This window comes from Pongo abelii, chromosome 10, assembly GCF_028885655.2.
Source record: "Pongo abelii isolate AG06213 chromosome 10, NHGRI_mPonAbe1-v2.0_pri, whole genome shotgun sequence".
NCBI classification, from domain to species: Eukaryota; Metazoa; Chordata; class Mammalia; order Primates; family Hominidae; genus Pongo; species Pongo abelii.
The window spans coordinates 39,820,694-39,848,581 of record NC_071995.2 but is presented as its reverse complement, the minus strand read 5'-3'; the positions used below and the strand labels follow the sequence as shown (position 1 = coordinate 39,848,581).

At 42.4% G+C, this 27,888-nt stretch overlaps 2 protein-coding genes across 17 annotated transcripts in view; one reads left to right on the top strand and one right to left on the bottom strand.

Moving 5' to 3' along the window:
- The window catches only part of PPHLN1 (periphilin 1), a 216,789-nt gene extending 191,107 nt beyond the window's left edge, over window positions 1–25,682 (bottom strand). For all 8 annotated transcript variants that reach the window (XM_054527130.2, XM_054527131.2, XM_054527133.2 and 5 more), the window contains exon 1: window positions 25,598–25,682. In XM_054527130.2, coding sequence (XP_054383105.1) covers window positions 25,598–25,631 — 34 coding nt within the window. In that variant the 5' untranslated portion in view covers window positions 25,632–25,682. The remainder of the gene's footprint in view (window positions 1–25,597) is intronic.
- A 27-nt stretch (window positions 25,683–25,709) lies between these two features.
- YAF2 (YY1 associated factor 2) overlaps window positions 25,710–27,888 on the top strand; it is a 76,797-nt gene continuing 74,618 nt past the window's right edge. For 6 of the 9 annotated variants that reach the window (XR_002917095.2, XR_010135752.1, XR_010135753.1 and 3 more), the window contains exons 1-2: window positions 25,912–26,104; window positions 26,537–26,662. Coding sequence is in view for 5 of the 9 variants with exons in the window: in XM_002823107.6 (XP_002823153.2) it covers window positions 26,079–26,104; window positions 26,537–26,662 (152 nt within the window). In the remaining 4 variants the exon portion in view is untranslated. Of the gene's footprint in view, window positions 26,105–26,536; window positions 26,663–27,888 lie in introns of those variants that run through there. The other 3 variants (XM_054527146.2, XM_054527145.2, XM_002823108.5) reach the window with 2 other exon arrangements.

Here is a 27,888-nt window from a genome sequence, read left to right as displayed (position 1 = left end):
CCTATAGTCCTAGCTTTGGGAGGTGAAGGTGGGAGAACTGCTTGATCCAAGGAGGTCAAGGCTGTAGTGAGCTGTTATGGCACCACTGCACTCCAGCCTAGGTGATAGAGTGAGACCCTATCTCAAAAAAAAAAAAAAAACATATATATATATATATATATATCTGAAAAAGGACTTGAAAACAGTGCATAAAAGGAGCACTTAAGACTTGGTAATTAGATTCAGCAAAATGTTAATAAGACATAAAGTGGAATGCAATTTTAATATATGCCACAACATGGGTGGACTTTGAAAACACGCTTAGTGAAATGAGCCAGACACAGAAGGACAAATATTGTATGATTCCACTTATATGAGGTACTTAGAATTGGAAAATTAATAGACACAGAAAGTAGAATAGAGGTTACCAGGGACTGGGAGGTGGGGTTGGGGGATACCAGGGCAAAGAGGGAGGTCATTATTTAATGAGTACAGGTTTTTGTTGGGGATGATTGATTATAGATGTTGGTGATGGTTACACAACATTGTGAGTATATTTAATGCCACTGAATTGTATGCTTATGAATGGTTAAAAAGTTAAATATTATGTTATATATATATATAACCTCAATTTTTTAAAATGTCAATAGTAAGAAAACAAGCAACCTGCTGTATTAAAATGAGCAAAAGTTTTGAATAGATGCTACACTAAAGAAGATATATGAATGGCTAAATAAGCTGATGGAAAAATGTTTAACATTATTTGTCAAAAAGGAAATACAAATTGAAATCACAATGAGATGCTAGTACATACTAGAATGGCTATAGTAAAATAAAGATTGACAGTATCAAATGTTGATGAGTATTTGGGACAACTGGAACTCTCACACATAGCTAGGGGGAGTGAAAAACGGTATAGCTAGCTTGAGAAAAAATCTGGAAGTTTCTTATAGATTTAAATATAAAATACCATGTGATCCAGCAATCCCAACCCAAAATATTTACCCAAGAGAAATGAAAATTCATAGTCACACAGAATACTGCATGCAAATGTTTATTGCAGCTTTATTCATAATCACCAAAAACTGGAAACAACCCAGATGTCCTTATACTGGGGAATGAGTCAACAAACTGTGGTACATACATATAAAGGAATACTATTCTGCAATAAAAAGGAACAAGCTATTGATACAAGCAACCCCATTAAGGAATCTCAAATGCATTATTTTAGGTGAAAGAAGCCAGACAGGAAAGGCTACATGCTGTATGATTTCATTTGTATGACATTCTGGAAAAGGCAACTCTAGGAGTGGAAACCAGGTCAGTAGTTGCCACTGGTTAGAGTTGGGCAAAAGGGTTGACTACAAAGGAGTAGCATGAGCGAATGTTTTTGGATGATGGAAGCATTTTATGTCTTGACAAGGCTGGTGGTTACATGACTGAATGCATTAGTCGAAATTCATAGATGAGTGAATTTTACTATATGAATTGAAATATAAATTTTAGAAAATGATCGCATATATATAATGAAAACCTTGGTTAATAATAATCTGGAGACCTCCTGTAGTGACTAGTGAAAGAGTGAATATATGATCAAGAAACATCAAAAAAGATGCTGCAGAATATGTGAAGAGGTGTGCTAATGTTGTAAATATTGTTTCAGGCATGATAATATGGTTTCGTACAAAAAATTGTCTTACAAATAAATATACATTGGTAAATAGATCACTGTATTACTACAAAGATGAAACCAAGCCATATTTTAAAGAATACTATAGAATTAACCATTACATGATAAACTAGGAGTCATAATAACAGATCAACAAATTTTGCCAACCAATTAATCATTCTGCAATCTGATAAAAGTAAGAAGGCAGTGGAAAAAATGCCTTGCTATTAAAAACATCACAGAAATTTCTTGGGGTGGAGGAGAAGTATGTGCCTCTGGCAAAGAAGCTAAAAGCAAATGTGGAAACTCAAAACCCTCAAAGTAAAGCTGCTTCTCTTTCTGGCAACTGGCATGACTTCATATATATGAAATCTTACTTGGACATCTTATCAACTAGAAATGCTTTGATGTCAGTTTAGAAGCAAGAATTTCTCTATGCTTGCTAAATAACTAGAGATTTCCATCTCCACAAATTGTTATTATAAAGCTCTTCTATTAAAATAAGACCAGATTGATTTTATACATGATCACATCTTACATTTAGAGTTGATAAAATGTATCAACTCTACAAAGCACTTTTACGTGTGTGTGTGTGTGTGTGTGTGTGTGTGTGTGTGTGTGTGTGTAATATATGCCTCATTTAAACTTAAAATTTATGCTTGGATTTGAGAAGATTTTAGAAACTTTCAGACCTGTAACATTCTGTTATTTTCAAGTAGTTCAGGAGTTTTATAGCAATTTAGCCATAGAAATACATATCACTATAAAGGCTACAATTTATTTTGGTCCTTTCGCTTCATAATAAAAAGAGAGTATAAGGTTTGTTGAGATCTACAGTCTAGGCAGCTGTCACCAACAGTGGCATTTGAGTTTTGGCCTTGATTCAAATAGAAACTAAGATTTCATCTCTCCTAGGCCACACGGCGCCCAAACACTATGTATTATGTGGATAGAATGATAGAATTTTAGACTTTCATACCAAGAACAATCATGAGAGATTTTTTAGTACAATCCTTTCATTTTGCAAACGAGAAAATTGAGGTCCAGAGGATCTAAGTGATAAATACTTTGAGAAATATTTAGACACAAAAAATACTTAGATAAAAAACAGTTCCAGAATAGAACTGGAGCCAACTCAAATATGTTACAACCTTCAGCTGATTCTATACCTCTCTCCTTGTTTTGATTTGTATAAATAGGCTGGGTGCAGTGGCTTATGCCTGTAACCCCAGCATTTTGGGAGGTCGAGGCGGGTGGATCGCTTGAGCACCAGAGTTCAAGACCAGCCTGGGCAACATGGCGAAACCCCATCTCTACAAAAAATCCAAAATTAGCCGGGTGTAGTGGTATGAACCTGTAGTCCCAGCTACTCAAGAAGCTAAGGCAGGAGGATTGCCTAAGCCTGGAGGTCAGAGTGCAGTGAGCCATGTTTGTGCCACTGGACTTCAGCCTGAGTGACAAAGTGAGACTCTGTCTCTAAAATAAAATATAAATAATCATAATTGTTCTTTTGCCTGAATTGTTTTTTTTTTTTTTTGCTTTTTTTTAAATTTTTGAGATAGAGTCTCGCCCTGTTGCTCAGGCTGGAGTGCACTGGCATGATCTCGGCTCACTGCAACCTCCACCTCCCAGGTTCAAGTGATTCTCATGCCTTAGCTTCTCAAGTAGGTGGGATTACAGGTGCCCACCACCACGCCAAGCTAATTTTTGTACTTTTAGTAGAGATGGGGTTTTGCCATGTTGGCCAGGCTTATTTCGAACTCCTGAACTCGGGTGATCCACCCACCTTGGCCTCCAAAGTGCTGGGATTACAGGCATGAGACACCGTGCCCAGCCTGAATTGTTCTTTTGCCTAGGGACAGGGCACCCTAGGCAGAAAGAATCCTGGCAGGTGGCCTAGCTGTCCCATGAGAGTATTCAGTGAGTCCAGGGAGGATGGGCTACCTGACAATTCCACTAAGCTGTTTGGGCTTCCATGACTCAGAGGAAAGAAAAAGGGCAATGCTCCTTTTCAAGCCCCAGTGGCACTCAGGTAAGCCAGGTAAAAGCAAACATTTGCATAGATCTTACCATACCAGCCACAGGTACTTTGTGTTATCAACCCACAATAATTCTTTTTTTTTTTTTTTTGAGACAGAGTCTCGCTCTGTCGCCCAGACTGGAGGGCAATTGTGTGATCTCGGCTCACTGCAACCTCCGCCTCCCGGCAAGTACTATTATCACTCCCATTTGATAGGTGAGGAAACTGAGGCACAGGAGAGTAAAGTAACTTCTCCAATATTCAGGTAGAAAGTGGTAGCACTGGGATTAGAAACTGTCAGTTTGGCTCTAGAGTCTAGCCATTGTGTTGAGCCGCCTCAGAAAAACAGCTGGCACTTAGATATTACATACAAGTGCTAGGTGCTCTTCCTTCCTTCCTTCCTTCCTTCCTTCCTCTCTCTCTCTCTCCTTCCTTCCTCTTTCTTTTTCTCTTTCTTTCTTTCCTTTCTTTTTCCAGACAACGTCTCTCTCTGTCACCCAGGCTGAGTGCAGTAGTGCAACCTCAGCTAACTTCAACTTCCACCTCCCAGGTTCAAGAGATTTTTCCTGCCTCGGCCTCCCTAGTAGCTCGTAGTACAGGTGCACGTCACCACACCCAACTAAGGCACTTTTCCTAAGGGCTGTACATATATTAAGTGGTTTAACCCTCATAATAATCCTGTAAGTACGTATTATTATTAGTTCCATTTTACAGATGTGAAAACTGAGCCATGGGTTAAGTAATTTGCCCACAGTTACACAGCTAATATGTTTCAGAAGTAGAATCTGAATCCTGGCAATCTGGTGACAAAAGATCCCTTGCTTGGCCAAACTTTAGTCAGGCTTTTTTTTTTTTGAGAGGAGTCTTGCTCTCTCCCCCAGGCTGGAGTGCAGTGGTGCAATCTCGATCTCAGCTCACTGCAAGCTCCGCCTCCCGGGTTCACGCCATTCTCCTGCCTTAGCCTCCCGAGTAGCTGGGACTACAGGCGCCCGCCACCACACCCGGCTAATTTTTTGTATTTTTAGTAGAGACGGGGTTTCACCATGTTAGCCAGGATGGTCTCGATCTCCTGACCTCGTGATCCGCCCGCCTCGGCCTCCCAAAGTGCTGGAATTACAGGCGTGAGCCACCGTGCCCAGCCTAGTCAGGCTTCTTAACCTTCTGCTAAGCCCATTTGTCCACTTTCTTGTAAAATCCAGTTTTAGCAAAGAACCCTGCTGAGTGAATTTGACAAGAACTGCCCTCATCCATGATATCTGATCATCTTCAACACCTGATCAGGTTCCTCATTCTCCCTATTCCCCAGGTGATATCTGGTCACCCTGGCCTGTCTTCAGCAAAAATCCTGTTAGTTTGGTTTAGCTTGAATCCTCTTTACCCCTGACATTTCTTCTTTGTAAATTTCTATCCACTGACTCCCACTCTGCTCCTCGGCTATAATTCCCACTGTGATGTTATTGAAGTTGAGCCCAATCTCTCTTTCCCACTGCAAAACCTCATTGTGGTGGTCCCTCTGCCTATCGCAGTGGTACTGAATAAAATCTTCCTAACTGTGCTTCAACAGGTATCACTGAGTAATTTTTTTCTTTTTACACTGGCTATAGATAATGCCCCAACCACTGATTTTTGCTTCAGTACAAATTTTTTAATATTAAAAAATTTAAAATATATTTAATCCTGGCCGGGCACAGTGGCTCACATCTGTAATCCCAGCACTCTGGGAGGCTGAGGTGGGTGGATCATTTCAGGTCGAGAGCAGCATGACCAACATGATGAAACCCTGTCTCTACTAAAAAAAAAAAAAAAAAAAACAAAAATTCAGGCAGGTGGTGCACACCTGTAATCTCAGCTACTCTGGGAGGCTCAGGCAGGAGAATCGCTTGAACCTGGCATGCAGATGTTGCAGTGAACTGAAATCGTGCCACTGCACTCCAGCCTGGGTGACAAAGAGAGACTCCGTCTCAAAAAAAAAATTTTGTATATATATATATATATATATATATTTTAATCCAATTAATGTTAAGTAAGGCCAGGTGTGGTCACTCATGCCTGTAACCTCAACACTTTGGGAAGCTGAGGCAGGAGGATCACTTGAGCCCAGGAATTTAAGACTCCAACTCTACAAAAAATAAAAAAACCCAATTTTTAAAAGAAATGTTAAGTAACACATAACATGTAAAATATCTTAATTATATTACTTATATGATGTGTTTGCTTCTAGAATATAATATACTAATGAAATATATTATTTGAATGGCAATGTGTTTATTACAAGAAATCTTTCAGGAACCACTGGAGTTTTATTTACATTACTGCAAAAGCCAATGTTAGTTCAATCATTTTCTTGTGAAGATGTATATGACAACAGATTGAACTTTCTCCTTAAATATCACTCTCCAAGATTATGTCTCAGGAAAATATTATTTTCACTACTGAGAAATTTGATATTACAACTGTGTTTGTGCTATTGGTAGAGAAATTTTAGGTGCTTAAAAATTTTTCAGATATGTTACAGTAGACTTTGCAGGGTCAAACATCTTCATATAAGAATGTTTAAAATATATTTGGCTTTACTAGAGGTTGTTCTAAGTGTAACTACGATATTTGTATTTTGAACTGGAAGCTTATAAAACCGCTTAATATATGATCAGAGATGAAATCTTTACAACTGTGGAGTTTATTTAAAAGCTGTTTTTTATAATAAATACAACACATTAACATACTTGGCTGTGGGGTATGCACATAGAGTTGCTTTCCCTTTTTAATATCTAAAGATGCAGATTTGCGAGGGCACTCAGAGTTAGTGATGCAGTATGATCGTAGAGAAATAAGAATTTTGCCTTTGGGGACCCTCTCTGATTTTTACAGATATTGAACTTTGACCTTCTCAACAACTAATTCAACTAATTCACACTATATTATATGTTCACATGTACTGAATAAGTTTTTCCATTGGCATCTTTTCCATTGGAATCCTATAAGCTCTACAAGGATAAATAAAAAATCTTATCTCAGAGGCATGTGTTAGATTCTTTAAGTGGCACTAATAAGAACTAGTAGAAATAAAATGTAATTGATTAAAAAATGCAGAGAGACAAAAGTGGAGGCAAGAAAGAATAGGAAGACTAAGGAAAAGAAATGAAGTGTGTCAAATAGAAAACTAACAGAAATGAGGAAAACTTGGAAAAGGTCGATGGAAAAGGCAATATCCATAGAAACAAAAGGAGGAAAATACAAGAAAAAACACAACAGGAGAAGAAAAGTGAAGGAAAAGTTGACATAAAATAATAAAGTCAATAGAAACCAGAGTAAAATTTTGAGGAAGATCAGAAGATAAAAATAACATTTTTATTTTATTTTATTTTTTTGAGATGGAGTCTCACTCTGTCGCCCAGGCTGGAGTGCAGTGGTACATCTCAGCTCACTGCAACCTCTGCCTCCCAGGTTCAAGCGATTCTCCTGCCTCAGCCTCCTGAGTAGCTGGGACTACAGGCACAGGCCACCACACCCAGCTAACTTTTATATTTTTTAGTGGAGATGGGGGTCTCACCATGTTGGCCAGGCTGGTCTCGAACTCCTAATCTCAGGTGATCCACTTGCTTTGGCCTCCCAAAGTGCTGGGATTACAGGTGTGAGCCACCGCACCTGACTAAAACAAATTTTTTTTTTTTTTTGAGACGGAGTTTCGCTCACGTAGCCCAGGCTGGAGTGCAGTGGTGCGATCTCGGCTCACTGCAACCTCCGCCTCCCAGGTTCAAATAATTCTCCTGCCTCAGCCTCCCAAGTAGCTGGGATTACAGGTGCCTGCCACCACACCCAGCTAATCTTTGCATTTTTAGTAGAAACAGGGTTTTGCCATGTTGGCCAGGCTGGTCTTGAACTCCTGACCTCGTGATCCACCCGTCTCGGCCTCCCAAAGTGCTGGGATTACAGGTGTGAGCCACCACTCCTGGCCCAAAACAACATATTTTAAACAAAAGCTTTCTAACAAGAAAATAAAAATTACCCCCTGAGAATGGCAATATTGAATACTGAAATATCTCTCTATATAAAATACTTATTCTATTATGTAGTAAGCAGATACACTTTGTACCAAAGGAAAATCATCATATAGACCTCTAGGGCTTTGGAGCAAATCCATGCCCTTTTCTGCAAATAATTATTTGAGCTTTTCAGAAACAGCTGTCGTCTGGCTATTTAGCCCTGGGTAGAGACTGAATGCCTAACTATGGGACATCAAGTGGCAATGTTAACTGAGCTTCCCTTTATGAAATGGGTGCTATCTGAACCACCAAGCCAGAAGGTTGGGTACACATGGAAGCAATCTGGCATCAAGTGGAAATGGCATATATCAGACTTATGCAGAAATGGGAAATAGGTAATTCCATGAAGAGTCCTTCAACAGCGACTGTTCCTCTCTCAACTCATATCTATTACTTTATAAGGAGTTTCTAACAACTGATTGATTGAGGGGGGAAAATCCCAGGCCTGGTATGCAAATGGTTCTACATGATATGCTGTTACCAACCAGAGGTGGATGGTTACATCATTACAGTCCCAATGAGAGGTGGCCTTGAAGGGCAGTAGTAGAGGGAAATTCTCCTAATGAGCATAAATTAGAGCAACATGTTTGGTTGTCCACCTTATCTGGACTGAAACATGGTCAGAAGTATGGATCAGCACTGATTCATGGGCAGTTGCTAACATTTGGGTTGGATGATCAAGGACTCAGAGAGGACAAGATTGGAAGATTGATACAAGAGTATCTAAGGAAGAGGTATGTGGATGGACCTTTCAGGATGGTTGAAACACTCCATGTGAATATATTTGTGTCCCAGGTAGATACTCACCAAAGGGCACCATCTGATGAGGAAACTTTTAATGATCAGGTGAACAAAATGACTCATTCTCTTGATGTCAGTCAGCCACTTTAACCAGCCACCCTAGTGATTTCTCAATGGACCCATGTGCAAACTGGTCATGTTGTCCAGAATAGAGGCTCTGCATGGGCTCAGCAATATGATGTTCTCACAAAGGCTGGCCTTGTAGCCCAGCTACATTGCTACTGCTAACAATACTAACTGGCCAACAGCACAAATCAACACTGGGTCTCTAATTTGGCACCCTTCCTTGGAGAGACAAGTCAGCCAGCCACTTGGTGGTCAGTCGATTATATTGGACTGTTTCCCTCATGGAAGCGGACAGAAATCTTTTCACTGGAATGGACATGTATTCTGGATATGGACTTGCCTTCCCTGCCTATAATGCCTGCACCACTATTCATGGACTCATAAAATGCCTTATTCATTTTAATCGTATTCTGCACAACAGTGCTTGTGATTATTTCACAGCAAAAGAAATACAACGATGGGATTATGCCCATAAAATTTACAGGTCATACCATGTATTCCTTCACCTAGAAACATCTGGCCTAATAGAAAAGTGTAATGGCTTACTGAAGACTCAGTTGGTTTAAAGGCAATGTCCTGAAAGAAAGCCATGCTATCTTACAAGATGCAGTGTGTGTTTTGAATCAGAGACCAATATGTGGTGCTGTCTTTCCTACAGCCAGAATAAATACAGGAATCAAGAGATGGAAATGGGGCCAGGCACGGTGGCTCATGCCTGTAATCCCAGCACTTTGGGAGGCCGAGGTGGGTGAATCACTTGAGGTCAGGAGTTTGAGACTAGCCTGGGCAACATGGTGAAACCCCGTCTCTATTAAAAATACAAAAGCTAGCCACGTGTGGTGGTGCATGCTTGTAATCCCAGCTACTCAAGAGGCTGAGGCAGGAGAATCGCTTGAACCCAGGAGCCAGAGGTTTCAGTGAGCTGTGACTGTGCCACTGCGCTCCAGTCTGGGTGACAGAGAAAGACTCCATCTCAAAAAAAAAAAAAAAAAAAAGAGGATAAGTTCCAAGATGGCCGAATGGGAACAGCTCTGGTCTGCAGCTCCCAGCGAGATCAACGCAGAGATGGGTGATTTCTGCATTTCCAACAGAGTGTAAACAAAGAGGCCTGGAAGCTCGAACTGGGTGGAGCCCACCGCAGCTCAGCAAGGCCTACTGCCTTGCTGTAGATTCCACCTCTGTGGGCAGTGCATATCAGAACAAAAGGCAACAGACAGTTTCAGCAGACCTAAACGTCCCTGTCTGACAACTCTGAAGAGAGCAGTGGTTCTCCCAGCACGGTGTTCAAGCTCTGAGAACAGACAGACTGCCTCCTCAAGTGGGTCCCTGACCCCCATGTAGCCTGACTGGGAGACACCTCCCAGTAGGGGCCAACAGACACCTCATACAGGTGGGTACTCCTCTGGGACAAATCTTCCAGAGGAAGGGTCAGGCAGCAATATTTGCTATTCTGCAGCCTCCGCTGGTGATACCCAGGCAAACAGCGTCTGGAGTGGACCTCCAGCAAACTCCAACAGACCTGCAGCTGAGGGGCCCGACTGTTAGAAGGAAAACTAACAAACAGAAAGGAATAGCATCAACATAAAATAAAAGCACATCCACACCAAAACCCCATCTGTAGGTCACCAACATCAAACACCAAAGGTAGATAAAACCACAAAGATAGGGATAAACCAGAGCAGAAAAGCTGAAAATTCCCAAAACCAGAGTGCCTCTTCTCCACCAAAGGATCGCAGCTCCTCACCAGTAAGGAACAAAATTGGATGGAGAATGAGTTTGATGAATTGAGAGAAGTAGGCATCAGAAGGTCAGTAGTAACAAACGTCTCTGAGCTAAAGGAGTATGTTCTAACCCATCACAAGGAAGCTAAAAACCTTGAAAAAAGGTTAGACGAATGGCTAACTAGAATAAACTGTGTAGAGAAGATCTTAAATGACGTGATGGAGCTGAAAACCACAGCATGAGAACTTTGTGACACATGCATAAGTTTTAATAGCCGATTTGATGAAGTGGAAGAAACAGTATCAGTGATTGAAGATCAAATTAATGAAAAAAAGCAAGAAGACAAGATTAGAGAAAAAAGAGTGAAAAGAAATGAACAAAGCCTCCAAGAAATATGGGACTATGTGAAAAGACCAAATCTACATTTGATTGGTGTTCCTGAAGGTGACGCGAAGAATGGAACCAAGTTGGAAAACACACTTCAGGATATTATCCAGGAGAACTTCCCCAACCTAGCAAGGCAGGCCAACATTCAAATTTAGGAAACAGAGCGAACACCACAAAGATACTCATCGAGAAGAGGAACCCCAAGACACATAATTGTCAGATTCACCAAGGTTGAAATGAAGGAAAAAATGTTAAGGGAAGCCAGAGAGAAACGTCAGGTTACCCACAAAGGGAAGCCCATCAGACTAACAGCAGATCTCTCAGCAGAAACCCTACAAGCCAGAAGAGAGTGGGGGCCAACATTCAACATTCTTAAAGAAAAGAATTTTCAAACCAGAATTTCATATCCAGCCAAACTAAACTTCATAAGTGAAGGAGAAATAAAATCCTTTACAGACAAGCAAATGCTGAGAGATTTTGTCACCACCTGGCCTGCCTTACAAGAACTCCTGAAGGAAGCACAAAACATGGAAAGAAACAACCAGTACCAGCCACTGCAAAAACATGCCAAATTGTAAAGACCATCAATGCTATGAAGAAACTGCATCAATTAATGGGCAAAATAACCAGCTAACATCATAATGACAGGATCAAATTCACACATAACAATATAACCTTAAATGTAAATGGGCTAAATGCCCAAATTAAAAGACACAGACTGGCAAATTGGATAAAGAGTCAAGACCCATTGGTGTGCTGTATTCAGGAGACCCATCTCACGTGCAAAGACACACGTAGGCTCAAAATAAAGGGATGGAGGAAGATCTACCAAGCAAATGGGAAGCAAAAAAAAGCAGGGGTTGCAATCCTAGTTTCTGATAAACTAACAAAGATCAAAAGAGACAAGGAAGGCCATTACATAATGGTAAAGGGATCAATTCAACAAGAAGAGCTAACTATCCTAAATATATATGCACCCAATACAGGAGCACCCAGATTCATAAAGCAAGTCTTTAGAGACCTACAAAGAGACTTAGACTCCCACACAATAATAATGGGAGACTTTAACATCCCACTGTCAATATTAGACAGATCAATGAGACAGAAGGTTAACAAGGATGTCCAGGACTTGAACTCAACTCTGGACCAAGCAGACCTAATAGACATCTACAGAACTCTCCACCCCAAATCAAAAGAATATACATTCTTCTCAGCACCACATCGCACTTATTTTAAAATTGACCACATAATTGGAAGTAAAACACTCCTCAGCAAATGCAAAAGAACAGAAATCACAACAAACTGTCTCTCAGACCACAGTGCAATCAAATTAGAACTTAGGATTAAGAAACTCACTCAAAACCACACAACTACATGGAAACTGAACAACCTGCTCCTGAATGACTACTGGGTGAATAACTAAATGAAGGAAGAAATAAAGAAGTTCTTTGAAACCAATGAGAACAAGGACACAATGTACTAGAATCTCTGGGACACATTCAAAGCAGTGTGTAGAGGGAAATTTATAGCACTAAATGCCCACAAGAGAAAGCAGGAAAGATCTAAAATCAACACCCTGACATCACAATTAAAAGAACTAGAGAAGCAAGAGAAAACAAATTCAAAAGCTAGCAGAAGGCAAGAAATAACTAAGATCAGAGCAGAACTAAAGGAGATAGAGACACAAAAAAACCTTCAAAAAATCAATGAATCCAGGAGCTGTTTTTTTTTTAAATCAACAAAATAGACCGCTAGCAAGACTAATAAAGAAATAAGAGAAGAATCAAATAGATTCAATAAAAATGATAAAGGGGATATCACCACCAATCCCCCAGAAATACACTACCATCAGAGAATACTATTAAAAACTCCATGCAAATAAACTAGAAAATCTAGAAGGAATGGATAAATTCCTGGACACATACACCCTCCCAAGACTAAACCAGGAAGAAGTTGAATCTCTGAGTAGACCAATAACAGGTTCTGAAATTGAGGCAATATTTAATAGCCTACCAACCAAAAAAAGTCCAGAACAAGACACATTCACAGCTGAATTCTACCAGAGGTACAAAGAGGAGCTGGTACCATGCCTTCTGAAACGATTACAATCAACAGAAAAAGAGGGAATCCTCCCTAACTCATTTTATGAGGCCAGCATCATCCTGATACCAAAGCCTGGCAGAGACACAACAAAAAAAGAGAATTTTAGGCCAATATCCCTGATGAACATCGATGTGAAAATCCTCAATAAAATACTGGCAAACCAAATGCAGCAGCACATCAAAAAGCTTATCCACCATGATCAAGTGGGCTTCATCCCTGGGATGCAAGGCTGGTTCAACATATGCAAGTCAATAAACAAAATCCATCACTTAAACAGAACCAATGACAAAAACCAAATGATTATCTCAATAGATGCAGAAAAGGCCTTTGACAAAATTCAACAACCTTCATGCTAAAATCTCTCAATAAACCAGGTATTGATGGAACGTATCTCAAAATAATAAGAACTATTTATGACAGACCCAGAGCCAATATCATACTGAATGGGCAAAAATTGAAAGCATTCCCTTTGAAAACCAGCACAAGACAAGGATGCCCTCTCTCACCACTCCTATTCAATATAGTGTTGGAAGATCTGGCCAGGGAAATCAGGCAAGAGAAAGAAATAAAGGGTATTCAATTAGGAAAAGAGGAAGTCAAATTGTCTCTGTTTGCAGATGACGTGATTGTATATTTAGAAAACCCCATCATCTCAGCCCAAAATCTGCTTAAGCTGATAAGCAACTTCAGCAAAGTCTCAGGATACAAACTCAATGTACAAAAATCACAAGCATTCCTATACATCAATAACAGACAAACAGAGAGCCAAATCATGAGTGAACTCCCATTCACAATTACTGCAAAGAGAATAAAATACCTAGGAATTCAACTTACAAGGGATGTGAAGGGCCTCTTTAAGGAGAACTACAAACCACTGCTCAATGAAATAAAAGAGGACACAAACAAATGGAAGAACATTCCATGCTCATGGGTAGGAAGAATCAATATCATGAAAATGGCCATACTGCCCAAGGTAATTTATAGATTAAATGTCATCCCCATCAAGCTACCAATGGCTTTCTTCACAGAATTGGAAAAAACTACTTTAAAGTTCATATGGAACCAAAAAAAGAGCCCACATAGCCAAGACAATTCTAAGCAAAAAGAAAAAAGCTAGAGGCATCATGCTACCTGACTTCAAACTATACTACAAGGCTTCAGTAACCAAAACAGCATGGTACTGGTACCCAAACAGATATATAGACCAATAGAACAGAACAGAGTCCTCAGAAATAACACCACACATCTATAATCATCTGATCTTTGACAAACCTGACAAAAACAAACACTGGGGAATGGATTTCCTATTTAATAAATGGTGCTGGGAAAAGTGGCTAGCCATATGTAGAAAGCTGAAACTGGATCCCTTCCTTACACCTTATACAAAAATTAACTCAAGATGGATTAAAGACTTAAACGTAAGACCTAAAACCATAAAAACCCTAGAAGAAAACCTAGGCAATACCATTAAGGACATAGGCATGGGCAAGGACTTCATGACTAAAACACCAAAAGCAATGGCAAAAAAAAAAAAAAAAGCCAAAATAGACAAATGGGATCTAATTAAACTAAAGAGCTTCTGTACAGCAAAAGAAACTACCATCAGAGTGAACAGGCAACCTACAGAATGGGAGAAAATTTTTGCAATCTACTCATCTGACAAAGGGCTAATATCCAGAGTCTACAAAGAACTTAAACAAATTTACAAGAAAAAAACAAGCAACCCCATCAAAAAGTGGGCAAAGGATATGAAAAGACACTTCTCAAAAGAAAACATTTATGCAGCCAACAGACATATGAAAAAATGCTCATCATCACTGATCATCAAAGAAATGCAAATCAAAATCACAGTGAGACACCAGCTCATGCCAGTTAGAGTGGCAATCATTAAAAAGTCAGGAAACAACAGATGCTGGAGAGGATGTGGAGAAATAGGAACACTTTTACACTGTTGGTGGGACTGTAAATTAGTTCAACCATTGTGGAAGATAGTGTGGCAATTCCTCAAGGATCTAGAACTAGAAATACCATTTGACCCAGCCATCCCATTACTGGGTATATACCCAAAGGATTATAAATGCTACTATAAAGACACATGCACATGTATGTTTATTGCAGCACTATTCAGAATAGCAAAGACTTGGAACCAACCCAAATGTCCATCAATGATAGACTGGATTAAGAAAATGTGGCACATATACACTGTGGAATACTATGCAGCCATAAAAAGGATGAGTTCATGTTCTTTGCAGGGACATGGATGAAACTGGAAACCATAATTCTCAGCAAACTATCACAAGGACAGAAAACCAAACACCGCATGTTCTCACTCATAAGTGGAAGTTGAACAATGAGAACACATGGACACAGGGAGGGGAACATCACACACCAGGGCCTGTAGGGGGAGGGATAGCATTAGGAGAAATACCTAATGTAAATGACGAGTTGATGGGTGCAGCAAACCAACATGGCACATGTATACGTATGTAACAAACCTGCAGGTTATGCACATGTATCCCAGAACTTAAAGTATACACATAAAAAAGAAAGAGATGGAAATGGGAGTGGCTTTTCTCACTATTATGCCTACTTGCAGAAATTTTGCTTTCCATCCCCATAGCATTGCACTTTACTAACCTTAAGGTCTTGATTCCCAGAGTAGAAATGCTTTCACGAAAGGCCACAACAATTGAATTGGACGATGATATTGCCACTTGGATATTTAGTACTCCTCATGCCATCAAACTAAAGATAAATAAGAACATTGCTTTATTGGATGGGGAGACTGAACCAGATTCAAGGCAAAATTGGGTTACTGATACGCTGCAAGGATAAAAATGACTATGTCAGAGAAATGCAAATCAAACCCACAATGAGATACCATCTCATGCCATTCAGAATGGCAATTATTAAAAAGTCCAGAAATAACAGATGCTGGTGAGGTTGCAGAGAAGAAGGAATGCTTTTACACTGTTGGTGGGAGTGTAAATTAGTTTAACCATTGCAGAAGACAGTGTGGCAATTCCTCAAAGATCTAGAGGCAGAAATATCATTTGACCCAGCCATCTCATTACTGGGTATATACCCAAAGGCATATAAATCATTATATTATAAAGATACATGCACGCTTATGTTCATGGCAGCACTATTCACAATAGCAAAGACATGGAATCAACCCAAATGTCCATCAATGATAGACTACAGAAAGAATATGTGGTACATATACACCATGGAATACTATGTGCCATGAAAAGGAACGAGATCATATCCCTTGCAGGGACATGGTTGGCTCTAGAAGCCGTTATCGTCAGCAAACTAATGCTGGAACAGAAAACCAAACACGTATGTTCTCACTTATAAGTGGGAGCTGAACGATAATAACACATGGACACAGGGAGGGGAACAACACACACTGGGGCCTGTTGGAGTGGGGATTACTGGGCAGGAGAGCATCAGGAACAATAACAAATAGATGCTGGACTTAATACCAAGGTGATCTGAGCAGGAAACCACCATGGCACACATCTACTTACGTAGCAAACCCGCATATCCTGCACATGTACCCTGCAACTTAAAATAAAAGCTGAAGGGAAAAAAATCACTATGTCTTCAGCCTAGGGTATTCTTCAGAGTACTTCTTAGTACTTCAATGTCCAATAGTAAAAGTTAATGGAGACTTCAGTAACCAAACCAAGTCAGGACTACTGAGCATTTACACACTTCAGGAATGAAGGTTTGGGTCACCTCATCAGGTAAAGAACTCAGCGTTGCTAAGGGCTTGACTGAAGTAAGGAGTAACAGGGAATGGTTAGTGGGTCACAGTTATAACTAACAACTGTGGTCCCATGATTAGTTACAGAAAGGAGGATGTAGCAGCTACACATATTTTCTTCATTGCTTATGTGTGTGCATGTATGTGTGTGCATTTGTATGAACTATTTTATTCTTCCTCTTTTTCCTTTTATTACTTAATACAAGTTTTGTTGGAGGTTAAACTATAACATGTAGTATTTCAGTAACAGAAAACCAGCTAAGACTGTGAGTGAATTTAAGGAGTTATTAAAATAGTGTGGAGATGGACGGTGTGATTGCCTGCCACAGTGGATATGACTGCTGGGGCATAGTGTCTCCTCATTTTAGGGGAGGATGAGAATGTCTTTGTATATGGGATAGTTGCATCTAGGGGAATGGTAGAAATGTCTCATTGTATAGAAGTTTAAATACGTACAGAAAAGTTTGTGTAATGCTGAGTGGTCAAAGAGGTCATCATCTCTCAGCTCCACCCCACCCTCCATGCTACACTCGGCTTTGTGATGGGAGCTAGTACTCCACTATACTCTGGGACCCCATTTCTACTTTGTTCTCTTGCTCAGCCAAGGGGTACCAGCAGGAGGCTGCACAGCTGGAGAAAGAAGGGACTTCCTTTTTTTTTTTTTTTTTTTGAGACGGAGTCTCGCTCAGCTTTCCAGGCTGGAGTGCGGTGCAGTGGTGTGATCTCGGCTCACTGCAACTACTGTCTCCCGGGTTCAAGGGATTCTCCTATCTCAGCCTCCCAAGTAGCTGGGATTACAGGCACCAGCCATCATGCCTGGCTAATTTTTGTATTTTAGTAGAGACAGGGTTTCACCATGTTGGCCAGACTGGTCTTGAACTCCTGACCTCAGGTGATACACCCTCCTTGGCCTCCCAAAGTGCTGGGATTACAAGCATGAGCCACTGCACCTGGCCGGGACTTGCTTTTCTTCTGCTTGCTTCTTGTTGGCTTTTTGTTGGCATCCAGTCCTCTCTCTGCTCCTCCAAGCATCGCTCCAGCAGCAGCAGTTCCTTTCTTTGGCAGAAGCAGAATCCACTTTACAGTTTTCCTGGTATTTGCAGAACCAGCTGAATAAGACCTTGTCAGAGACACCAGCACCAGTGGGCCACAGTGCTCCCTTTTCAGAGGTGTGGGGTAAAGTCTTGAAACAATGTCTCCCAGTTCCCTGTTCAAGGTTGTCCTTCATTAATGAATCTTATGTTCCCATCACACTACTTCCTGGATTTGGGAAAGGGGGATGAGAGTCAATGTGTAGACAGGAGAGGCTACTTTGAATCTAGTGCTGGGCTGGTTTGGAGTAAAGAGGAAATACAAGAGGAATGGAGCGCTGGTTGGTGGCACCATTAGTTAAGGTGAGACCATGGGATAACATAGACAGCTATTAGAAAGGGGCAGTAAAAATGGGGGGAAGGGTACAATAAAGGGGGAGAGAGGTGAAGCGCAAGGAAGGAACAAAAGGTTAGAAGCAAATGGTAAAAAACAGACAATACTGTGCTGAAATGAAGTTGAGAGACTGGGCCAGGCATAGTGGCTCATGCATCTAAATCCTAGCACTTTGGGAGGCTGAGGTGAGTGGATCACTTGGGCTTAGGAGTTTGAGACCAGCCTGGGAAACATGGTGAAACCCCGTCTTTACCAAAAATACAAAAAATTAGCCGGGAGTAGTGGCGTGCACCTGTGGTCCCAGCTACGTGGGAGGCTGAGGTGGGAGGATTGGTGGAGCCTGGGAAGTTAAGGCTGCAGTGAGGCATGATTGCGCCACTGCACTCCAGCCTGGGTGACAGAGCAAGACCCTGTCACAATTAAAAAAAAAAAAAAAAAAAAAAAAAGGCTAGGTGCGGTGGCTCAGGCCTGTAATCCCAGCACTTTGGGAGGCCGAGGTGGGTGGATCACCTGAGGTCAGGAGTTCAAGACCAGCCTGACCAACATGGTGAAACCCTGTCTCTACTAAAAATACAAAAAATTAGCTGGGCCTAGTGGCGGGCGCCTGTAATCCCAGCTACTTGGGAAGCTGAGGCAGGAGAATTGCTTGAACCCAGTAGGCGAGGGTTGCAGTGAACTGAGATCACACCATTGCACTCCAGCCTGGGCGACAAGAGCAAAACTCCATCTTAAAAAAAAAAAAAGAAAAAGAAAAAAGAAATTGAACGACTGACAAGCCACCATTAATATTTAGGTGTGTCTCCTTATAATCTGTTTTCTATGCTTTTTATATACTTATCCAATTTTAGATTCTGCCTTTTTCACTTGACGTTACAACATAAGCATTGCCTCTTGTCACAAATTATTCATCAACATTGTTTTTAATGACTTCTTAAAACCCTGTTCTTTGGTTAGATCATACTTTATTTAACTATTTCTCTTCAGATGACCATGCAGGTTGTTTTCAATGTATATTAAAATAATTTCATGGCTATTTCTGTGGAAAAATTTTTCATGCATTTCAGATTATATCCTTAGGATATATTCCTCAAAGTAGAATTACCGGGTCAAATAATGTGGATATTTTAAATCTTAATCTTTGTAATCTTAATTCTTACTCAAATTCTTACAGATCCATAACCCTTTGTCCATAATCTCATAATCCAAGAAGCACTGAAAATTGAAAGCTTTTTTGTTTTGAGATGGAGTCTTGCTCTGTTGCCCAGGCTGGAGTGCAGTGGCGCAATCTCGGCTCACTGCAAGCCCCGCCTCCCGGGTTCATGCCATTCTCCTGCCTCAGCCTCCTGAGTAGCTGGGACTACAGGCACCTGCCACCACGGCCGGCTAATTTTTTTGTATTTTTAGTAGAAATGGGGTTTCACTGTGTTCGCCAGGATGGTCTCGATCTCCTGACCTCGTGATCCGCCCACCTCAGCCTCCCAAACTGCTGGGAATTACGGGCATGAGCCACCGCGTCCGGCCTGAAAGCTTTATATTTTACCTGACCTTTTATCATCTAGCAGCAAAACCTGAGTAGAACCGATATGAGATGATTTATAGACATTAATTTTCCCACTTAGTATGAATATTTATGTTTTTCAGAAATATTAGTGTGTTTGATTAAGAGGCACTATCTCAGAACCCACTCAGAGTGTTAGGTAATTTACGTAGTATTTGTGTCAACTGCCTCTTGAAAATTCCCAAATGCCTTACTTACAAAACATATCCAGCTTTAAGGGTTTCGGATAAGGATTGTGAACCTGTACCAGGAGTGTTATAACAAGGCACTGGATATGTTAATTCACATATATATATATATTTGCTGAACTTGACACCAGTATTATGGGCTGAACTGTGTCTTTCCCTCCCCCCAAATTCGTATGTTAATGTCCTAACCCCCCAGTATCTTAGAATGTGACTGTATTTGGAGTCTTTACAGAGTCTTTAAAGATGTGATTAAATTAAAATGTGGTCATTAGGATAGCCCTAATCCAATAACTAGTATCCTTGTAAGAAGGGGAGGTTAGGACACAGACACACACAGAGAGAAGACCACTCGAGACAGAGCAGGTCATCTACAAGCCAAGGAGTGAGGCCTCAGAAGAAATCACCCTGCTGACATCGGCTTTTTTTTTTTTTTTTTTTTTTTGATGGAGTCTTGCTCTGTCACCCAGGCTGGAGTGCAGTGGTGGGATCTCAGCTCACTGCAAGTTCCGCCATTCTCCTGCCTCAGCCTCCCAAATAGCTGGGACTACAGGTGCCTGCCACCACGCCTGGCTAAGTTTTTTGTATTTTTAGTAGAGACAAGGTTTCACCGTATTAGCCAGGATGGTCTCTATCTCCTGACCTCATGATCCGCCCACCTTAGCCTCCCAAAGTGCTGGGATTACAGGTGTGAACCACTGTGCCTGGCCCCCTGCTGACATCTTGACCGCAGACTTCTAACTTTCAGAACCGTGAGCAAATAAATTTCTGTTGTTTATACCACCCAGTCTGCAGTACTTTGTTATGGCACCCTAAAAAACGAATAATGTACAACTGGTGACATATAACTTGTATAACTAACAAAATTAGATACCAGTCAACCAAACAAAAACCACAAAATCCATCTTTCAAAATGTGATTGGTTTTACCACTGTAGCTTACTATTATACTTTGAGTTCCTGCTCTCAGGGAAGGTTTATAGCTCATTTCTCCCTTAGGTACCGCATTTTCTCTCAAATTCCAGTTAATAAACAAGATGGTATTTCTCATTTCAGGTATTAGCTCCTGTTGCCTAATTACTATATACAACATCAATACATAGTTTTTATTGTTATTATGTTTGGCTAATAAACTCAAGACTAACCAGAAGATCTAGGGTCTCTGAGATCCTGCTGTCAGTCTCCTTTTCTTATTTTTAATTTTTTGAGACAGGGTCTCACTCTGTTGCCCAGGTTGCAGTGCGGTGGCACTATCATAGCTCACTGCAGCCTCGACTTTCTGGGCTCAAATGATCCTCCCACCTTAGCCTCCCAAGTAGCTGGGACTACAGACATGCACCACCACACCAGGCTAATGTTTTTTTTTTTATTTTTAGTAGAAATGAAGTTTTGCTATGTTGCCCAGGCTGGTCTGGAACTCCTGAGCTCAAGAGACCCTCCTGCCTTGGCCTCTGAAAGTGCTGGGATTATAGGTGTGAACCACTGCACCTGGCCCACACTGTCAGTCTCTTGATCTACGACAGACTCTCAATCTTTTTATTCATCTCCAGAAAGAACAGATTACTGTTCACCTGTAAACAGGATCACATGCACAATTTCAGTACCTCCTCCAGTCTCTCCTAGGAAGCATATTGGAATGGAAACAGATATTATTATATCAATGGCCTAGGGATTACTTTAATTTTAATTTATTTATTTTATAGAGACATAGTCCCCACCATGTTGCCTAGGCTGGAGTGCAGTGTCTATTCACAGGCATGATCCCACAGCTGATCAGCATGGGAGTTTTTTGTTTCTGTTTTTCAGACAGAGTCATACTCTGTCATTCAGGCTAGAGTGCAGTGGCACAATCTCAGCTCACTGCAACCTCTGCCTCCCAGGTTCAAGCAATTCTCCCTGCCTCAGCCTCCCGAGTAGCTGGGATTACAGGCGCGTGCCACCGCCCCTGGACAATTTTTGTGTTTTTTAGTAGAGATGGGGTTTCACCACGTTGGCCAGGCTAGTCTTGAACTCCTGACCTCAGGTGATCCGCCTGCCTCAGCCTCCCAAAGTGCTGGGATTACAGGTGTAAGCCACCGCACCCAGCGCTGCACAGGAGTTTTGACCTGCTCAGTTTCTGACTTGGGCCAGTTCACCCCTCCTTAGGCAACCTGGTGGCCCCTCACTCTTGGGAAGTCACCATATTGATGGCGAACTTAGTGCAGACACCCGAATAGTATAGCACACTACAGCCCACAGCTCCTGGGTTCAAGTGATCCTTCCTGCCTCAGCTCTCGGCTTCCTCAGTAACTGGGGAAAGTAAAGATTGCTTTACTTTTTTTTTCTTTTTTTTTTTAGACAGAGCCTCATTCTGTCACCCAGGATAGAGTGCAGTGGTGTGATCTTGGCTCACTGCAACCTCTGCTTCCTGGATTCAAGTGATCCTCCCACCTCAGCCTCCCAAGTAGCTGGGACTGCAGGTGCATGCCACCACACCTGGCTAATTTTTGTATTTTTTGTAGAGACAGGGTTTCCCCATATGGCCCAGGCTAGTGTTGAACTCCTGAGCTCAAGATATCTGCCCACCTCGGCCTCCCAAAGTATTGGGATTACAGGCATGAGCCACTGGTCTGCCCTCATTTACCTTTTAAACATTAAGGTAAGGCCAGGCACAGTGGCTCACGCCTGGAATGCCAGCACTTTGGGAGGCTGAGGCAGGAGAATCACTGGAGCCCAGGAGTTCAAGGCTGCAGCGACCTATGACCGCACCACTGTACTACAGCCCAGGCAATAGAGTGAGACTCTCACACACACACACACAAAAACAAAAAAACAAACAAACAAACACAAACAAACAACAAAAAAAGTAAATCATCAGAAAACTTCAACACTTGTTAGATTGTTAAAACGATCGTTAGTGTTTGTCACTTTACAAGTGACCCTAATGAATTAACATTTCTAAAGTACTGAACTCTGTTAATGTATTGAAAAGACACCTGATTGGGTAAGAACCTGGGCCACTTTAGTAATAAAAAGATCTGTTTTCTCCACAACAGCCACTCTTACAGCTAGTAAACACTTTAGGAAAGTTGTAACTTTTTGTGGTGAAATGGGAGGAGTACCTCCTATACTACTGTTTGTACGTAAGCCTAGTAGGGGCAGAGATTTTTTTTTAAGAGAAACACCCATAAATGGGAGGCAGCTGGTATAATGCAAGGGCATATGATTCTGTGCTCCACAAAAACTAGGTTCCTGGTTGATCGACAAGAATGTGCGGAGTTCTAAAGATCATTTTGAAGGATAAATGCTAATTTTGGCATTTATTGACCATCCACTGCATGCAATATGCCTAACAGTTTGTAAATCCCAATATGAAAGAAAAAATCTCATTCAAAAATTGTAAGACAAGTGAATGTATTGACTATTTATTTTAGAAACAGGGTCTTGGCTATGTTGCTCAGGCTGGTCTTGAACGCCGGGGCCCAAGTTATCTTCCTGCCTCAGCCTCCCAAGTAGCTGGGAATACAGGCGCGTGCTAACCTGACTATAAGTGGATGTATTTATTCTCAGAATATTTATTGAGTGCCCAATACGTGTCACACTGTTCTAGGGGCTGGAGATGCAGCAATAAAGACAACAAAAGTTATTGTGCTTTTTGTTCATGATTTAGAGGTGCAGCTTGCTTTTTAGTGAGGGAGGTTACAATCTAGTGAAATGGTGATTTGCAGCATGGGGGATTTTTAGAGTGCTTGATTTAGTTTCCTTTTTATTTAAAAATACATTGTTGCCATCACTTTTGCAAGTAGAGCAGTTCTTGTCAGTCTATTTGAGGATCCATCCAGTTGAGGCATTTAAAAACAACACAATGCCTTAGACTTGTAAGGGACCTTAGTTGTGATAATAGTTTTAACTCCTTTATTTTACATATGAAAAAAAGGAAGTGACTTAGCTGAGTTTACCCACTGCATTACTGAGAGGTTAAAGACTAGGCCTTAAATCTGGTTCTCTTGTATACGTGCCTCAATCATACTCCTCATGGTTCCTGGTTTCCGAATTTGGGTCTGAATCATGAGAAGCTACATTTGCAAAAAGTACAGATGGTACAACGAGTTTAGAGACTACTATGTAAATGGAGTGATTTGGTTAATCAGAAAGAAGACGCGGTGAAAGACCAATAGGATACCTGAGCTCTAACCCTGGCCTACTCATTAAAGAAAAACCATTTAACCTGGGCCCTAATTGCCTTGTCTTTAAAATGAAGAGCTAGACTATGGATTTACAATGGCTCGACTTACGATTTTTCTACTTTACGATGGGTTTATTGGTGTATCAAATGCATTTTCAATTTACAATATTTTCTTTTTAAGATGGATTTATCGGGAAGTATCCCCTTTCTAAATCGAAGAGCATCTGCAGTCGATGAGGCCATGAGCATAGTACTTTGAGTCCTTTAAAATATGCATCTACACACAGGGATTTACAAAGTGCCTGGCACATAGTGCTCAAAAAAATGTTATTTATTTATTTACTTAGAGGCGGAGTCTCGCTCTGTCGCCCAGGCTCGAGTGCAGTGGCACGATCTCGGTTCACAGCAACCTCTGACTCTCGGGTTCAAGCGATTCTCCTACCTCAGCCTCCCGAGTAGCTGAGATTACAGGCGCCCGCCACCACGGCTGGCTAATTTTTGTATTTTTTAATAGAGACGGGGTTTCGCCACGTTGGCCAGGCTGGTCTTGTGAACTCCTGACCTCAGGTGATCCGCCCGCCTCGGCCTCCCAAAGTGCTGGGATTACACGTGTGAGCCACCGCGCCCGGCCAAAAAATGTTATTTTATTATTGATCGCACAACAATCTCATATAGATGCCATTCAGAATATGAAACGTTGAGAATTACAGAAATTAAGCAATACTTCCAAGGTCTATTAGCTAAGAAACAGGAGAAGCAGGCTGAGAATCCTGGGCTTCTGACTGTATTATTTCCTATGTAGTTTAGCTATAAAATTATCATTTTACATGAATTCGGACTGGATGTAAACCTAGAAAGATGGACAGAAACAGCACAGTTAAAGAGGGATATACTTTATGTAGAAGTAACCCATGTGCATGAAGGAAGGGTTCTGGTAAGGGAATGAATTTCATCTGCACTCTTTGTCAGGAGGCAGCTTTCCTTATGGGAGAGGGAGGTAGAGGTAGGGAAAATATGTGAAGCCTTTGAATGCCAGGCTAAGGAGTGTGGGCAAGTCGTTAGTGGTTCTTGATCAGAGTGGTGGCATAGTATTAACAGCATTTTATTATTAATCCGGTTGTGGATTACTGAATAGATTGGGGAGGTGGAAGTGGAGCTTCGGAGACCAGTTAGATGGCTGTTGCTAGAGTCTGGAGTATGAGAACCTTTAGTATGTTGAGGTAGAGACCTGGGAAGGTGTTCTTTTGTTAGCAGACAGCGTTGAGGGGACATGCAAACTCCTTATATTTAAAAAGGACTTATGAGTATATACGGGTTTCTTTCAAAAGCAGCTACTGCAGAGGCCTGAGAGGCCAAAAGGGCGCGTTTGGAATTAAAACAGAGTTAGACTCCTGGCTTTGTCATTTTCTAATTATGTAGCCTAGAGGAAGTCACCTAACCTCTCTTGAGTCTTGATTTCAATTCCTCTAAATTAGGGGTGACAATCCCTACTTGTTAGAGCATCTGTGTGCATAAACCAGACAGTGCTTTAAGGCATGTAGTAATGGCGCTGCGTGTTGGTTCCCGCCTTCCCCCCGGTATCCTGCAGGCGGGGGCTGAGTAGCTAAGGACGGCGGAGGCCAGGAAAGTCGTTCTACCTGGAGACCCCGGGCTGGCACTTCTGTCCAGACCTGGACAGGCCTCCGAACGCCGGCCGGCCCTACCTTGGACCAGGCTTCGCACGGGATGACGGAGCATCCCCTGCCAGTCGGTGGGACAGACGTTTTCCTCCTCAGAGGGGCTCTGGAGCGCGAGGCAGTCCCCAGCAGCCGGGAGTACGGAGGGGGCAACGGGGGAACAGCGCGGAGAGGCGGCGCCGGCGCCCGAGGCAGCCACGGCCACCGCGGCCACCCCCGTACCGCCTGCCGGCCAACTCGCCGCGGGTGCTGGGCCGCGCTGGCCGCGTTTGAAGTCTCCGGCGCGGCTGCTGGTTGGCGGGCGCGGGTCACGTGCGCCCAGGCAGGAGTTTCCCCGACAGCTGGAGGCTGCGTGGGATCCGGCGGCGGCTCCCGAACGCGGCGGTGCGGCCTTCCCCGCCCCCTCCCTCCCTCCTCCCCCGCCCGCTTCCGCCCGGCTTATTATCCTCCTTATTGACAAACAGAGCGGCCGCGGCGGCGACTCTCGGCGTGCGTTGATAGCCAAGCCATGGGAGACAAGAAGAGCCCCACCAGGTAACAGCGCCCGGGCCCCGGGGCCCGGACTGTGCGGGCGGCAGGGCCCTCGTGCAGGGCTTCGGGTGGCCGCCTCGCTAGCCGCCCGGGCACCGGGGCGAGCACGGGGGCAGCGTCGCTGGTGTGCGAGTGCTGCCGCTTGAGGGGGCCGGCGCCGGCCGCCCCACAATGGAGCCGCGATGGCGGCGGCGACCGGAGCGGCCGCCCGGGTGTCAGAGCGGCTGTGGCGGCGGCGACTGCGGCCGCGTTCGCGCCCTGCCTCTTCCTGACTCCCTTCCCCCTCAGAGCCGGAGCGCGGCGCGCCGGGGGCCCGCGGGGCGGGGGTCGCGGAATTGGGGCGGGGGGCGGGGCGGGGGCGGCCGCGGGGCCCGGGCACCGGGCGCGGCCTGCTGGTGACCCCGCGCCGCGTCGTGTCCGGGTTGTGTCCTGCAGGCCGAAGCGGCAGCCGAAGCCGTCCTCGGATGAGGGTTACTGGGACTGTAGCGTCTGCACCTTCCGGAACAGCGCCGAGGCCTTCAAGTGCATGATGTGCGATGTGCGGAAGGGCACCTCCACCCGGTGAGTCCCGGGCTTGCCCCTCGCGCCGCCGGCCGGCGGGGTGGCGACCAGAGGACGCCCCTGCGGCTGCCGCCCCCTACCATGACACTCGCGGACCCTGCGGGAGGAGGCGAGACGGAGGTGGCTGTGGCGATAGGAACTGGGTCACATTGATCGCAGCCCAGGCGATGGTTTGCGGTGAGGGGTAATTGAAGAGGCTGTAACGTTTTTTGCTGCCAAGAGAGAATAAATTATTTAAGGGAGGCATTAGCTACTGCAATTTAATTCGTATCGCTGGGTGTAATGCCCCTCTCCCCACTCTGGGTATAAAAATGTTGGCTGCATTGTTGTGTTAGTGTGTAGGGATCAACGAAAACCCATAAAATCCTCTTTAGGAGCAAAGGATGTAATTTAATTTCGTTCCTAAAGAAAGAAAAGTATCTGATTGCAGAATACACAATATATTAAAACTTCTTTTTCTATATGTACTTCTGGAAGGGTCAGATCAAGGTTTTATTTAGTGTTTTTATTCCAGTACTCTAGTATTTTATAAATAAGTAGTTGGAGATGAGCCCAGTCACAGGAACAGCTTTTTACTGAAAGTACCTGTATATCTTTAGTTTGATTAAATGGCAGTCTCTTAGACAAATGAGATGAAAAGATCTCTGCCTATTTTCAGACTTTATTTATTGTAAGCTTGCAGTATAATAACTCTGTCTTTTAAAAAATGACATTGAATTAAGTGGATAAAGAAAATCATCCAGGAAATTCAGTCAGTGGCATTCTTAATCTGTCAGCACTTAGTTATCGAGCTCCTTGATTTTTATACGAAGGTACCCTTTGAATTAAATATAATCCTGTGATTTATTACTTAATATTTAGAGAAGATATATATTTTGATATTACAAAGTCCATTAGAAACTAAACTATAACAATAAGCATACTAATCTATCTTACTGTTGCTTTAAAAAAGAAGGCATATATAATATTGACATATACAAATATTCAGTAGACGTTAGATTTCTAAAAAATGAGATCTTGATTTTTAAAAAAACACCGTTTACAGAATTTTATTAACTTTAAAATGTAGAGACAGGAATGGTTGACAACTTATTTGAAAAATTTCTCAGTGAAGCTCGCTGGTTTTGACATGCTTGCTTTTTGTAAATCATCATATGCTTTTTGTATATTCCCACAATGGATAAAATATTTTGTACATTTTTCATATTCAAAAAGCAAACTTTCAA